At 39.0% G+C, this 16,010-nt stretch overlaps 1 protein-coding gene across 1 annotated transcript in view; it reads right to left on the minus strand.

Moving 5' to 3' along the window:
- Window positions 1–16,010, minus strand: part of LOC118823647 (AT-rich interactive domain-containing protein 1B-like) — a 265,468-nt gene that overhangs the window by 21,887 nt on the left and 227,571 nt on the right. Inside the window, exon 9 of the mRNA XM_036593372.1 lies at window positions 2,205–2,317. Within this exon, the coding sequence (XP_036449265.1) occupies window positions 2,205–2,317 (113 nt within the window). The remainder of the gene's footprint in view (window positions 1–2,204; window positions 2,318–16,010) is intronic.

Genomic DNA, 16,010 nt, shown 5'->3' on the forward strand with positions numbered 1-16,010 from the left:
GAATTGTAAAATTATTGACAAAAAAATGACCTGAAAAAGAAACATTTTCAGAACTCTAAAAAAATAAAAACAAACAAACAAACAAAAACATTCAAATGATTGTCATGGTTCTATGCAAAACCACTGTTTTTACTGAAGAACCCTGGAGGGACCCCTTTACTTAAGAGTGCACCACATAACAACCTGATCACTTTTCCTGCCTAAATCCTGAAGTGGCATCGCAACACTCTAAAATGTTAAATTTCCTCCAACAGAGACAGCGTCTTTTACCGGGAAGGTTTCGTTGGCAGGATCACATGTTTAATCGGAGAAAGAATGGAATGAAAACGAACGAAAAGAAAACCCAAAGTGATCAAGAGGATGTAAGGTCTCAGAGACGTTCAAAACTGTGAATATCTGCAGAGGTCCCAAGGTCCATCTCCTTTTTTCCCACTCGACGTACAGAATGCTGCACAATGTGAAACTAATTGCTTTTTTTGAACAACCCCGGAGGCAGCAGAAATGAGTTTTTAAGAACCTTAGCACTTTAATTCAATTGATGTCTTCCAAATGTCACGCAGACAGCCTGATCTCCAGCTCTGTGAAGCTGCGCAGAAATATTTTCTATTACAACTTCACCTTCTGGGAGGCGCGCCGCTGACAATGCAGCAAGGTGAAGGGGCTATTGTAGGGCCGCGCCGCTTTTCATCTCCTTTCAACAGGCCAAACTTAACATGCAGGAGCAAAGTTACCTCTCCTGCTGCGAGCCACGGAGGACTCAAACAAAGAGGAAAAACAAAGAGAATTCCGCCCCTTCCTGGGGTCATGTCAACTTCTTTTTTACAATAGATAGCATCCGTTTAAGCTTCTAATTGAAATTCCTTTGGCAAATATGCATATATATATTGTACTTATCACAAACACTGACATGTAGAGGGCACATTATATAGTTTTTATTGTATGTAATTTTTTTGAAGTCCTCTTATAAAATATTTGTGGTTTTGTGTTCCAAAACATTTTCTACACACTTTTCTTTCTCGTGTAGGACTGAACAGGCTTGTTACTGTGAAACAGAAGACTGACATATCGCTGCTGTCAGAACAAAACCTTGTATCCAAAATGGTAACTTTACAGGAAAAGGAAAAAAATACCTTATTTTAAGTGTAAGTCAATGGAACCAGACATCTTTCCAAGACATTTAGGGTCCATTTATTTTGGTCCATTCATCATGAAATTTACACACAATGTAAAGGACAACAGGCATTTTCAAATTATGGCTAAAACTGAAAAATGAGAAAAATGGAGATACGATGTTTTGTCCCAAAAGCAGCGATATGTAAATGACCTCTATTCTTATTTGCTGCCCTGTATTGTCCTCATCAAAAACACTCAGAAATGACATCACAAACAAGTTGAATTCAAAACAGGCTATTTTTGCAGTTAAACTGTATGGACTGGGGGGTGGGGGGGGTGTCATTGTATGTTTTAATACTTTAACAAAGTTTATGTAGTGCATCCAACTTTAATTAGTAACTTTAATTAACAAAAACTGAGCATTTTTTTTATAATATAGATAAAGCATTACAGCACCTGACTGAACTGAAATTTCTGCATAATTAATTGGTTAAGATGTAAACAAAGTCATTTAGAGTGCTCTGATGTGCAGTGCTCTGTTCTAGAGAAACCTTTCACAGTGGTGGCGAAAAGAACCAGACTGAAGAGTTTAATGCCTCTAAAAGCTACATCAAGGTAAGTTATTGCACAACATGATTATGAATACGCTGTCTGATGTCTAAGACATTGTTTTAAGTTTTTAAGATTAAGATTTTAAGTTTTGAGATACGATTTTGGCCTAAAAGGTAATTTTCTAAATCCATTAAAAGCAAAGAGGTACATGCAGAGCATTGTAAGGCAACATAGTCCCTCAAGAAAACTCATTTCCAGATTTACCACTATTTCACCATCATCAACATTGCATATAAAAACTCAGAAGACATGTGGGGCCACTGATCATTTTGGATAGTAAATAAAATGGCTATATTTGAGTTGTAGACATTGCGACCCCTGGTTCCCATCACCACCAGTTTCTCTTCAATGAACCATTTTACATCAAACCACATCAACCACTGATTTATGTAGAAATTTAGGAAATTTGGTGGAATTCCTCTTTAAAGCTCAGCAGGATTTGAGCGCTGGAGGAGTGCAAGTTGGATGAGCAATGTTACCTGAGGGAGAGGAGTTGGAGGTGGAGCCGTGTGGAGACATCATCCCTGTGGCATTACTCACTGACTGACTGTACGAGGAGCTCGGACCCATCATACCAGAATAACCACCCTGCCTAAGAGAGAGAGAGAGAGAGAGAGCGAGAGAGTCAAAGGTACACTCTTAAAAATAAAGTTACCAAAAAAGATTTTGTGGAATGCCACTGAGGAACCACCTTTGGTTCTGTGAAGATTCTTTCAGTAAATGGCTCTTTAAAGAGCTGTTGCTGTAAATGAGATATGCAAGTGTGAAGAACACAGTTGTAGGTCCTAGGTCCTAAGGTTCTCTACTAATTAAATGACTTTCCTTTCCTAGAACAATTCATTCAAGCCAAGAACCACTTAGAAACCATTTATAAACCATATATAAAACGATAACAAACAGTAAAAGTATATCAAATTACATATTTTATTGATTACTAAGTGAAAATAAGTTAATGTCCTCCTAAAAAGAAAACACTTCTGCATAGTATAAATATTGTTAAATATAAAATACACGCGCACACACACACACACACACACATTTTCTAAGCCGCTTATCCTTCTGGGTCGCAGGGAGAGCTACTGCCTATCCCAGCGGTCAGCGGGCAGGAAACACCCGGGACAGGTTGGCAGTCCATCACAGGGCAAATACAAAATATTAATTATTAAAATTTAAGTTTGTTCCTGGTAGACAATGTTTTAACATGTACTTGAACAAGTAATTTCACTGGGGGTGTTCAAATCTTTGCACATTATATATATATATATATATATATAATATATATATATATATATATATATATACAGCTTGTTTAAGAGCCTGTATAAAGGAAAAATAACCCAGGAGTTGAGTGTTTTACTAATTAGCATTAATTATATGATAGCATCTCACCAGATGGATTAATATTATTGTTTCATATATCATAGATTCGCTAATTAAACTAAACAGATCCTAACATTGTCGTCTCTTTTATTACTTTGGTCGTGAGTTCAGCTGATATGAAGGCTGCTGTGATGTGGAATAGAGCGGCAGGTCTGTGGCATTAAAGGATGGTGTGTATTTGTAGATGAGAGTGCTGAGCCTCTGCTTCTGAGCGACTCAGTTCTGCTTTGGCTCCAGATCGATGATGACTGCATGTCTCGGAGTCACGAGACAAATCCTAGACAAAACAATGCCTATTTTCCATTATCAGTGATTGGGCCTGCCTGCAGCACAATGAGAAAAATCACCCGCAGCAAAGTGAACGTGGAGTTTCACTCCAGATTAAATGGCTTTCCACCGGTGTGCGTGTCTGGAGGAGAGTAATAGAAGGCATGCCCCCTCCCCCTCCCTCCAAAGTCATAATTTAACTAATTAAGGTGTGCTTCTGGAAAGGATCATGTTATTTGTTGCCATGGCGATGGCGGGAATCAATCCCGCGCTTTCTCCACGCTCCAAATGGTTTTGGGGACATCAGACAGCTTATCAGCAACCTGCTGCACACACACACACACACACACACACAATATGTGAACAGAGCGCTGAGAAAACACACTGCCTACAATACTGTAATCAAAGGTTAACTGGCTTTAGGGGTGAGAGAGAGACAGGAGGGGGTGGAGGGAACAGAGGGAACAGAAAGAAAGATACAGAAAGAGACAGAGACAGGAAAAAAGAGATAAAGAGAAAAGAGATAGAGGAAAAAAAAGAGAAAGAAAAGAGCGAGAAAAGAGTGAAAAGAGAGAAAAGAAATAGGAAAGAGTGAGAAAGAAAAAAGAGAGGAGAGAGATAAAGTGAGAGAGACAAAAGGGACAGAAAAGAGACATAGAGAGAGACAGAGCGAGAGAGAAGGAGAGAACTGTGCCTCAAGAACTGTGATTACAAATAATTTCTGATGAACTGGGAGAAAAATAAAGAGAGAGAGAGAGAAAAGACAGAGAGAGAGAGAGAGAACTACGCCTGAAGAACTGTGATTACGAATCATTTCTGACGAACTGGGAGAAAAATATCTAAATCAAAATTGGATCTGAGGGTATCAACCTGTGTCAGACGCATGATGAAAGATGAAACGCCGAGCGGGCTCTGTGTACTTGGTTGATCTGAAATAAATCTGAATTATTCAGAAAGTGAAATAATGAGAAAAATGGAAAAACGTACAAGCTGGATTAATGTCAGTCACAGGGGCCGTACTTCAGCGCTGCCAAGAGACAACGCCACGGGTGAAATTGACACACAATGACTAACGAGTGGGATCCATGTGCTAAAGCTCGCTGTAATCGCATCTCACAGATGTAATTAGTCATTGGCAGAGTTACATGACACACACTGTATGTAATCTCCTCACAGGATTGATTTCAGTGTGAGCGAGATGGCAAACGAGGCACTTTCATCCATTCGGATCAAGCCTCCTTCCTCAATCACTCACTTCAACAAAGTGCACCAAAATACTTCACGTCGCCTTTTTATTCCTTTACATCATAAAGTGCCGCTCTCATGTGCATAATGCAATAAACACAAAACACAAAAACAAGTGCGCTTCGCAGTGCGGCATGCACGACCACTATTACTAATTCATGACATCAAAAAAAGCCATTAAAACACTTGATGGAGAGAAAGTGTGCCGTTTAATCATACTTAATATATGCATGGGGCACCATCAAAAACAGTGCAGCGCGTTGGTTTTGGCTCACAGGCAGCACAGCGTTGAAAACGGCGTTAAAAACAGCCCTGCTGCTGTGGAGGAGGCAGAGTGGGGTGGCTCCCCAGTGGAACAGCAGGGAAGGTAGTGGGAGCTGGGGGACAGCAGAGACGGACCTGTTCTCTCTCTCTCTCCATTCGCTGCTTTTTTTTGTCCTCGGGCCGAGAACAGGGGGAGGAAATACTGCTAAACACAGCAGCACCTCTCCCAGAAACACACAGCTTGGGTACACTTCACTGCAGAGTGCAAACGCTGTACAAAACAGTCCACCAATCACTATTTCCTACATTAAAAATCCAGAGCTATACGGTTATACACTATAATTCACCGTCTGGAAAAAGGGTGCGGTACATTTTGTTTATCAAGGTACAAACTATGTAAATGTACCCTTAAAGGTACAACACAGTCCTTAAGGTATGACTGTGCACTTAAATGAGTTTTAAAAGAGCACTACATTCACCTTCCAAGCAGAAAAGTATACATTTATAACTTTGTTTTAAAAAAGAAAAATAAAAAAACACATGGAGTGCAGACGGAGTGATCTGAGTTAATGCAATTTCAAATAAAAACAATTGCCATATGGTACAATTATAATCCCTTCATAAAAGAAACTAAAGACATTCCCTTGAGAATAACACCTCAGTGACCTGCCCCTCTATTCCCTACACTGGAGTACTATATAGAACACTATTAAAGAAAACAGAAATGGTCCCCTGATCACTATTCCCTACATTAGAAAATCAGGAGCACTATATAGAACACTATTATAGTGAACACAAATGGTCCCCTGATCACTATTCCCTACACTGGAGCACTATACAGAACACTATTATAGAGAACAGAAATGGTCCTCTGATCACTAATTCCTACACTGGAGCACTATATAGAACACTATTATAGAGAACAGAAATGGTCCCCTGATCACTATTCCCTACACTGGAGCACTATATAGAACACTATTATAGAGAACAGAAATGGTCCCATGATCACTATTCCCTACACTGGAGCACTATATAGAACACTATTATAGAGAACAGAAATGGTCCCATGATCACTATTCCCTACACTGGAGCACTATATAGAACACTATTATAGAGAACAGAAATGGTCCCATGATCACTATTCCCTACACTGGAGCACTATATAGAACACTATTATAGAGAACAGAAATGGTCCCATGATCACTATTCCCTACACTGGAGCACTATATAGAACACTATTATAGAGAACAGAAATGGTCCCCTGATCACTAATTCCTACACTGGAGCACTATATAGAACACTATTATAGAGAACAGAAATGGTCCCCTGATCACTATTCCCTACACTGGAGCACTATATAGAACACTATTACAGAGAACAGAAATGGTCCCATGATCACTATTCCCTACACTGGAGCACTATATAGAACACTATTATAGAGAAACAGAAATGGTCCCCTGATCACTATTCCCTACACTGGAGCACTATATAGAACACTATTATAGAGAACAGAAATGGTCCCCTGATCACTAATTCCTACACTGGAGCACTATATAGAACACTATTATAGAGAACAGAAATGGTCCCCTGATCACTATTCCCTACACTGGAGCACTATATAGAACACTATTACAGAGAACAGAAATGGTCCCATGATCACTATTCCCTACACTGGAGCACTATATAGAACACTATTACAGAGAACAGAAATGGTCCCCTGATCACTATTCCCTACACTGGAGCACTATATAGAACACTATTATAGAGAACAGAAATGGTCCCCTGATCACTATTCCCTACACTGGAGCACTATATAGAACACTATTATAGAGAACAGAAATGGTCCCATGATCACTATTCCCTACACTGGAGCACTATATAGAACACTATTATAGAGAACAGAAATGGTCCCATGATCACTATTCCCTACACTGGAGCACTATATAGAACACTATTATAGAGAACAGAAATGGTCCCCTGATCACTAATTCCTACACTGGAGCACTATACAGAACACTATTATAGAGAACAGAAATGGTCCCCTGATCACTAATTCCTACACTGGAGCACTATACAGAACACTATTATAGAGAACAGAAATGGTCCCCTGATCACTAATTCCTACACTGGAGCACTATATAGAACACTATTACAGAGAACAGAAATGGTCCCCTGATCACTATTCCCTACACTGGAGCACTATATAGAACACTATTATAGAGAACAGAAATGGTCCCATGATCACTATTCCCTACACTGGAGCACTATATAGAACACTATTATAGAGAACAGAAATGGTCCCATGATCACTATTCCCTACACTGGAGCACTATATAGAACACTATTATAGAGAACAGAAATGGTCCCCTGATCACTATTCCCTACACTGGAGCACTATATAGAACACTATTATAGCTAACACGGTGGTCCCTCTATTCCCTACATTAGAAAACCAGGAGCACTATACAGGGCACTGTTATAGGGAACAGAAAATAGTCCCCTAATCACTATTCCCTACATTATAGCACTAAGAAACACTATCATAGGGAACAGAAATGGTAATGGTAGCAGTAATGTTACACTAAATGCTCAGCCTTTTTTTTACCTTGAAAATGAGTAGTTTGGATAATGTACATCAAACAGGATCTGCCTGGATTGAAACATTATGAATAGCTGTTGTAGGGCTCATTTTAGCTACCTGATCAGGAGGATCCCTCTGTTCTCTTGCGCTGAGGCCGTGGCTCATGATGTGGTCAGTGTGTCAGTGTATCAGGGACCAAACTGGTGGAAACTGCTGACCCCCTTTCATTCCAGTTTGACTAAACTCTTTCAAAGTTGTCCTTTAGTGCCAGTATGGAATGTGATTTGTGTAGCTAGGCTGTAAACTAAAGGCGGTGAGTGACATTGTCCACCACAAATTACAATAACAAATGCAGATTTTGACATTATATAGACAAAACATGAAACAACAATACAAACGCTGTCCCAAAACGAGCACATCGGTCTGTTCTACACTCAAAGTGCTTGATTATAAAGTTTTAGTTCTAGCAGTTGCAGTTAGACAATCTAGAAAGTAGGGGGTGCTGCAGCACCCTCAGCATCCCCACTTCCAATATGCCTGTGATGTAGTGAAAGCCTAGCTACATCAGAGTGATACAGAAAAATCCCCACCTGCAGTAACAGTTTCACAAAGACCAATGTCCGGTGAGCTGCTGTGAAGCTGTAAAATAACGATATGACGGCTTTATTAATGATATCTGCAGACAAATGACGCCGTTCTGTCTTACGAACTCAAAACCAGCCTGAACCACTGAACAGGTGCATTTAAAGAGCCACCATAAGGAATCTTCATTATAGCTGGAAAACCTGACAAGACAGAGCGTGGTACAGATCAGCTGCAGCTGAGGAGAGAAGGCAGAGAGACGGGTGGGTAAAACCAGGCAGCTCAGCGAAGGCTGTGGGAGGCTATGAATTATATATGGATCCAATCTGCTCTCAAGGCAACGGCAGGCACGGCGAGAGCCTGACTCAACCAAAACAAAATCCAAAATAAAACACAAAATGAAAGGACAGCTTTTAACATATTAAATCCTTGAGAAAGCCTCACATCAAACAGGAGAAAAAGCCATTTATTCTTGCCATTTATTAAAGCCAACTCTTCCTGCCAAGGCTACAAGCCACATCGCTGGGGGCCGCATCGGATTCTTGACATCCAAGCAGCTCTTATTTATTTAGCAAATTTACTTACTAAGGAGGTCAGAAATGAATTATTTGGCAAGGATTTGCCCCCAAGCCATTTTTTCTCTTTTCGTTTTTCCATTTCCTTTGATTTGGTGCACCCCCCCTTTGCCTTTTAAGGATTGCTTTCTCCAATTTTCTCCCAGAGCTTGTTTTCGTCACTCCAGGAGAATTATGAGTTGCTCATAGCTCCTGAACTCATTTAGAAATGGCAGTTTTCCCCCTCCAGTGCTTCCTCCCACTACAGAAGAGGACACCCTCTGACTGTAAATGCAGCTTTGGGAAGCAGCCACTGCAACATAAAGTAATGCTTCCAAAAAGGTCTGCCTTGGTGACTGAGAGACAATAAGCTGCACTCAATCACTTTTCACTTTATGGGTTGGGCAATGCAGTAGTTTTGTCAGTGCGCTGAATTTGTAGGCTCGTCTAAGCAGGGCAAAAATGATAAAAGGCGCTTTATGAAATGACAACTTACAGAACCTCATGGCATCAGTGTAAATTTTAAGTTGTGACCTAAGTTTAAGTTGTAACTATATTACTTGCTGCAGCTGTTTAAACTTTAGCATTAATGATCAATTAATGATTAATCAATTAATGATTGATTAATCATTAATCAATCCCAAACTTAGTGGATATACAGTTCTGTGCAAAAGTCAGAGACCACCTTTCACTGAATAAACTTCCAGTGAAGATGGCCATTAAGTACAAGTTATTTATTTGTCAGCATCTGGAAAAAAAGCAGGAAAGATATATTTATCAACTAAATATAATATACATTTTTTTTCTCAGCATGTAGTGTGTTCACATTTTGCCTTTATTACAGCTTCCATTCTTTTCAGTAGACTTGCTTTCAGTTTGTCAAAGAAATCGGCAGGGATATTTTTCCACACCTCCAAAGTTCAGTCTTAGTAGTTGGTTGCATTTTTTGCTTCTCACAGTGAAAATAATTCCAAACTCTGTGGGAAGTCAAGGTCTATTGTTGAGAACACCAGCGAAGGTATATATATATATATATATATATATATATATATATATATATATATATATTCCTAAAAAAGATGGTTCTCAAAGGTTTCTTAAACACTCAAAGAACCTTTTGCATGCTTTCATACTTAAAGGGTTCTTTGCATGGTGAAATGGTTCTTCAGACTGATGGAGAATGTGTTGTGTATGGTTCTGTATAGAACCTTTTCGTAAAGGGTTCTATAAATGACCAAAAAGGCTTTTTCTAGTGTTACAAGCTTGACATCATAACAATACCAGAACCCTTTTTGATGATTTACCGAACCATTTTCAAAAATGTTCTATACAGAACTGTATACAATACATTCTCCATGTCACCATGTAAAGAACCACGTAAGCATGTAAATGGTTCTTTGAGTGTTCATGATTCCATATAGAATTATTGTCTTTACTAAAGAGCCCTTGAAGAACCATATTTTTTAAGACTGTCTATATGTAAATATATATGAGTTTCTCATTTTAACATTGTTTTAAGAATATTATATTATTTATCTTATTTCAAGACTGTTTTACTTGTTTCGCCTCATTTTATCTAGTCTTATTGTCTTGTTGCATTTCAGACTGTTTTGAATTATTTCTTGAAAGAAGTAAAATTGTCTATCGACATAAAAAGACAATTTCTCTAAATAAAATGCTTTAAAAAGTGTCAAATGTTTCTTGTAATCTTATAATATTCTTACAACAAACACATAGTAAGAAATTTTCAATGTACTGACTAGATATAAGTTTTCAGTAGCCAAAATATAATTTTTTGCAGTGAGCAGCTCATAAACTCAAACATAAGGAAAGTTTACATTCAAACGAGGCACCAGTTGAACTGCAGCAGGTACAGCTGACTACTGGTCTTTTTTCTCGAGGTGTTCCTGCTATAACTGGGAAAAGATGTAGATGAGCGACACATATGGCCAAATATTACTTTAGAGCTTCCACAATCTTGTATAAGGTGACAAGATTAAAAAAATCCTCACAAGTGTGTTTGTCCCACAGCGGACAGCGGCAGACTCACTATGAAGCTGAAGACCTGTCAACACTAAGTCTAAAAACCAGCAGAAGTATCAAGAGGAACGAAAAGCAAACACATACACAAAGTCACACTTCCCCCACTTCTGTCAGACTCCTTTAATTACATTTTACATTCAAAGACAGCCTCTCGTATTTGCTTATGCTGAGGAGAAGCTGAAGTCACGTTAAATAACATTAGATAAGGAAAACAATGCTGTGGGAGAGTGGTGGCAGCGAGGCCGTGATTTTGGGGAGATTGCTGTGCAGCAGAATTACTCTAGTGCTTCTACACTGAATCAGCACAACTGTATTACCATATCATATGAATATTCAATGAGAAGAGCACAGGCCAAAACCACTTTCAAGCTTTATCCCGTCATAAACAAGTGCTTAAGGACATGGTGCAAAACACACCACAAACAGTCTGGCTCTCTCTAGAAGGCAACGTTGCAGTACTTGAGTGTGATCTCGCTCTCGGACTGATAGGAAACAGGCCGCTGATCAACTAATTCAGTATGAAAACAATGAATATGTTTGATTTTGAACATTTTATTTAGAATTACTTTGACAAGGCAGAAGACAAACTAACCTTTTAGCATCGGTCAAAAAGTTAGAGTTGCTTGGATACAGCCATTTATTTCCAGGCCAATGACAGAGACAACAGTGATCGGTTGAGTGAGTTCACACTGCCTATGAAATTTTGCAAAACTCGAAACAGAGGGCAAAAAAAATTATGTTGCATTTTTACCATCAAAAAAATCACGGTGTGTAAGATATCATCAGTTATACATGCGTTTGACTTAATTTACTGATGTCAGAATAAATCAGTATGTAAAGGACTTAACACTTGTTGATCATTTTATTTATTGCTACTGATCACATATAATGAATGTAAAATTAACTTTTAACAAATTTCAGCTGTTTCATTTTATATTAGATTTTTTTTTCTTTTAATATTCTGAAAAAAAACGTAGATACTGGGCCAGACTTGGGATGGGCTGTTAAAAGTCTTGGGTTGCGATCGAAATGGATATATTTGTGTATTTCAGGGCAGTGAACTATGTGCATTGCGCGTGTGCATTGCGTCTGAATTGTAAAATGGAAATCTAGAGTGATTTTGAGGGCTGATTTCCAACAATTCACTCATAATGTCTAGTGAACACCATAGATCACTACATCAGTTGAAGGTGTACCAAAATCTCTTGTTAGTAAGAAATGGACAGAGGAATGTTAGCTAGCACCGACAGTGGCTCTCACTGAAGATTGTGAAAGAATGCTAGCTTTATGATTTACTACGACAGAATGAGAACACAGACAAATTCACATCATGGTTTGACAAAAAGTTGTACTGTATTGTATTTCACTGTATTCCCTACTCTTTCTTTCCAACAGTTCAAGGCGGTGCTGAGAGGCACTGTTTCTAGAAGTGCTGCAACATGTTTACTGTCTGCTGCTCATCATATACAGCGCTGAATGGTAACTGTTGTAAATGGAGCAAAACTTGGACCAAAATTATATACGTAGCCTCATCAAGTTTCCTACTTTTTCCTAATACACGCTCCCTGTAAAAACAAGGTTACAACAATGTCTACAAATAAAAAGACGACTTTAGCCTTGCTCAAGCTACTAATGCTGCTTTGTTTATGTGACCTTTGTTTATGTGACTGGTAAACACTGATGCAAGCTGATATTCGAAAAAAAGTCTGAATTTATTTATTGTTCCATAAATTTTGACTGCAATTTAGAAAACAAAATAGTTTCCTCAATCCATCTTATTTTTACATGACGACTCTATTTCGAGATTATGGCCGAAATATCCGGTTGGCAAAGAAAGTGTCGTTCATTACTGTTTTTAGCAAAGTAAAGAATCTGGTTACTCTTATTATCAGTTATCTGATTATTGTTTTATGTTCTATTAAATGTTTCAGAGACATTCCGAGACAACGTGCAGTTTGCAGCTGACACTACAGCTGCGTGAAGATGGAAGTACGGCAAAAACAGGCATCTCACAAGCATCAACCTTTCTTGCTTCAGAGGACAATGTGGCTTCATAATGATCACTAGAGTAGGCTAATCAGGTCAGCAGGAAGCTAACTGGCTAATGCTCCGTTAATAAAAGACAGACTTCATGTTCAACTTAGCTAAAAACAAACAGAACCTGCAACACCAGCATATGTTGTGTTTTGGATGCTGATCTGTGCTGTTTTTTCAGCAGGGACCCCTTTAAAGCAGGAGTTACTGTAATACTACAACTTACAATGTAAGGAATGTGTTTCTTGCATGACTGTTACAAGCTTAACATGTCTCTATTTAAACTAAAGCTCACAACAAAAACCCTGTTAGCTCAGCACTAACATACCATGAAAATACCAGGGTCGCTAGCAGAAATGAATATTATTGTAGCACTTTTCTTTGTTAAACTTAAGGAAATTAATACATTTTTACATTGAATTTTGCTATATAAAAGCAGAAAACACAATTAAAAAGCTGAATTGAGGAGACTATAATAAGTAATTGGTGTGGACTAGAAGTAGAATCCTCTGATTAGTGTTTTTCTCATGCAGGTTCAGGTTTCTGTTCATAGATCCATTGCAAACACAAAAGCATTTAAGAATCCCCACAATAAAGATTATTGGCATTTACATTATTTTATTATTTGTATCTTTCTATCATGTAATTAGCATTTAACAAATGGTCTATTTAGGCTTTGCCTGAATAGCCTGTTCTGTCTGTAAGTTACTCAAAGCATCATGGGGTTCAGGAACAGAGTGGCCAAATTTGTGGTTTTCCACCCAAATTGAGCTTGAAGAAAACGGTTGTATGTAAAATTTTTAAAGCTACCAAAAACATTACAGACAGCAAAAAAAGAAAGAAATCAACTAATAATACCCATCCCTAATTCTTCAGTGATATGAAGCTGAAGTCAGCTATTCTCCAGCTTCTTGTTTGAATTTTCCTAATCCACCTTAAATTGAGCGGCAGTTACATTCTGGCACTTCAGACGTCAGAACTGCTGGACTATTTAAGGTGGAACGGTAAATTTAGCTAGCTAGCTACCAAGACCTTAGCATACTATTAGTGATTGTCTGTGCTTGTTATGAAGAAAAGGGCCATAATGCATTAAAACAACATTAAACTAAAGATAATACAGTGGTTATTGTCATTTTTAACTGAGAAAATGTTCACATTTGTGGGTTTTTTGGTCCATTTGGAGGGCCCTGTAGCACCAACACTTCGCTCTACCCATCTCAACTAAAATCGGGACACCCTACCCCTAGACGTGAACGTGCAAAATGGAGGGCTAAGGGCTCAGTGGTAGGGACAAAGGGTGAAATGGGATTGGGCCTTTAAGCACACGTTGGGTTGGACATTTTTGCTGGCCCTGGCAACCCTGTGCAGTTATAACAGGGATGTAGCACAACAGTAATGAGGGATGAGGGATCCATTTCAGTCACAGTCTTGAACTTGACTCAGACTTAGACAAGACTCAGACTTGTGGCCTTGGCTACAACACTACTACAATGGGCATGGTGGCTATAAGCATGAATTCACTCTAGAGCACTGATTGCTGACGAGCTCCAGGTACTTTCAGCAGAGTCATATATCTGCCATGATACAGTATCCTTTGACAATGCTTGAGGAAGAAAGAACGCTCCATCATTAGAGGTCATATAAAAGGACGAGTAAGATGAGAAATGCAGTATGGATGGTGCTTGAGGCATACGCTGTATTCTCTCCATGCTTGGCGTCTGGATGTCTAAGAGAGACAAAGAAGTGAAGAGACTGACAGGCTGTCTGATTGGGCGCAGCAGTAGGCATCATGTCATGCCACTTCTTATTGACAGTGAAGCCTTCTCTTAATGGTTTTCTTAGCATTTACACACTGACTGCAACACAGGCTCATATCCCCCATTAATCACCAAAGTGTCAACACAAACTTCTCCTCCAAATGCCAAATGGCTTATGATGTATCGACCAGAGCCCTCCACAAAGGCGCTTGTTAACAATGCTTGGACAGCACTTAATTTGTCATTATTACCATGCTAGAGAGATGATGGGACTCCTTTCACTCCTTTAAAAAGGCATTATCATAACAGAGCCGTGCATGTTCACAACACTGACCACAATGACTTTATATGGTGAGTTATGAAAGGCTTTACTCTGGGAAGAATGAATGGGTAAAGTAGTTCTACTGGGTTTTAGGCTTAAGTCCAGCCTGTAGGGCAGGGGTCAGCAACATGCGGCTCCGGAGCCGCGTGCAGCTCTTCACTGCCCTGTTGCAGCTCCACAGCAGAATTATATTTGTAGGTAAAAATAAAATAATTCTCCGTTGCAGTAAAATAAAGCTCTGCTGGTCGTTCAACACAGTTTAACAATAAATGCTCTTAAATGCTGGATTTAATGTTTATCTGCTAATTCACCTTTTTAAGGCTGGCACGCAGACTGCTGGTCACCATAGCAACACAGACAACCTTGCCTATTTAGTAGCTAAAGAAAAAGCAAAGAGAAAGATTTAAGACAAACATCGATTATTTGGAGATGAAATTGACTTATTTGCATTTATAATCACTCCAGCTGGTTTCCGGATACGTTTAATCTGCAACGAGAAACTATCAAATATTAAAAAGTCACGAGGCTGAAGTCGCTTCTCACTCGCCAGCTTCTTGTTCAAATTGTCCTGTTCCACCTTAAACAGTGCAGCAGCTACAATCTGGTGCCTCAGGAGCCATTTAAGGTAAAACAAGAACATTCGAACAAGAAGCTGCTGAATGAGAAGCGACTTCGGCCTCCTAAAAAGTCGAACGTTGAGAGACTGTGGAAAAGTTTCCTGCTGGAGATGCGAGAAAAGCAGCTATAGCTGAGCTAAAGCTTAAAGCAGAGCAAAGTAAGTCTGTGTTTTCGTTTATATATATATTTTTGTCTATACTAGCACATCAGCACATACTGAGACATATTTACAGCCAAGGTGGTAAAATGGGCATAAAATGTGGCTCCCAAGGTGGATTATTTTTTGTTAAAAGAACAAAATGGCTCTTCTTAACATTTGGGCTGTGACCCCAGCTGTGGGTAAAATGTGATGAGGACATTGAGCAGTGGCTGACATGCCATGACTATACCAGTCAATCAGAGCCAAAGAATGTAAGATTCTGAAGCATTACACCAAAAAATGACCCATTAATCTCAGATTCAAAACTGTATTAGGATATCCAGATTTTGTTGGTTGCCAGATGCTAAATTTTCCAGTGTTAGTTAAGTTTGGATATGCTAGACATTCTAAAATTGAGAGAGCAAAATATTCTTTTAATATACTGTATATGGCTGCTCCTTAATATGTTTATGCTCACGACCCAGCGTTCTTTAGAATG

The sequence above is a fragment of the Colossoma macropomum genome, unplaced genomic scaffold, assembly GCF_904425465.1.
Source record: "Colossoma macropomum unplaced genomic scaffold, Colossoma_macropomum, whole genome shotgun sequence".
Lineage (NCBI taxonomy): Eukaryota > Metazoa > Chordata > Actinopteri > Characiformes > Serrasalmidae > Colossoma > Colossoma macropomum.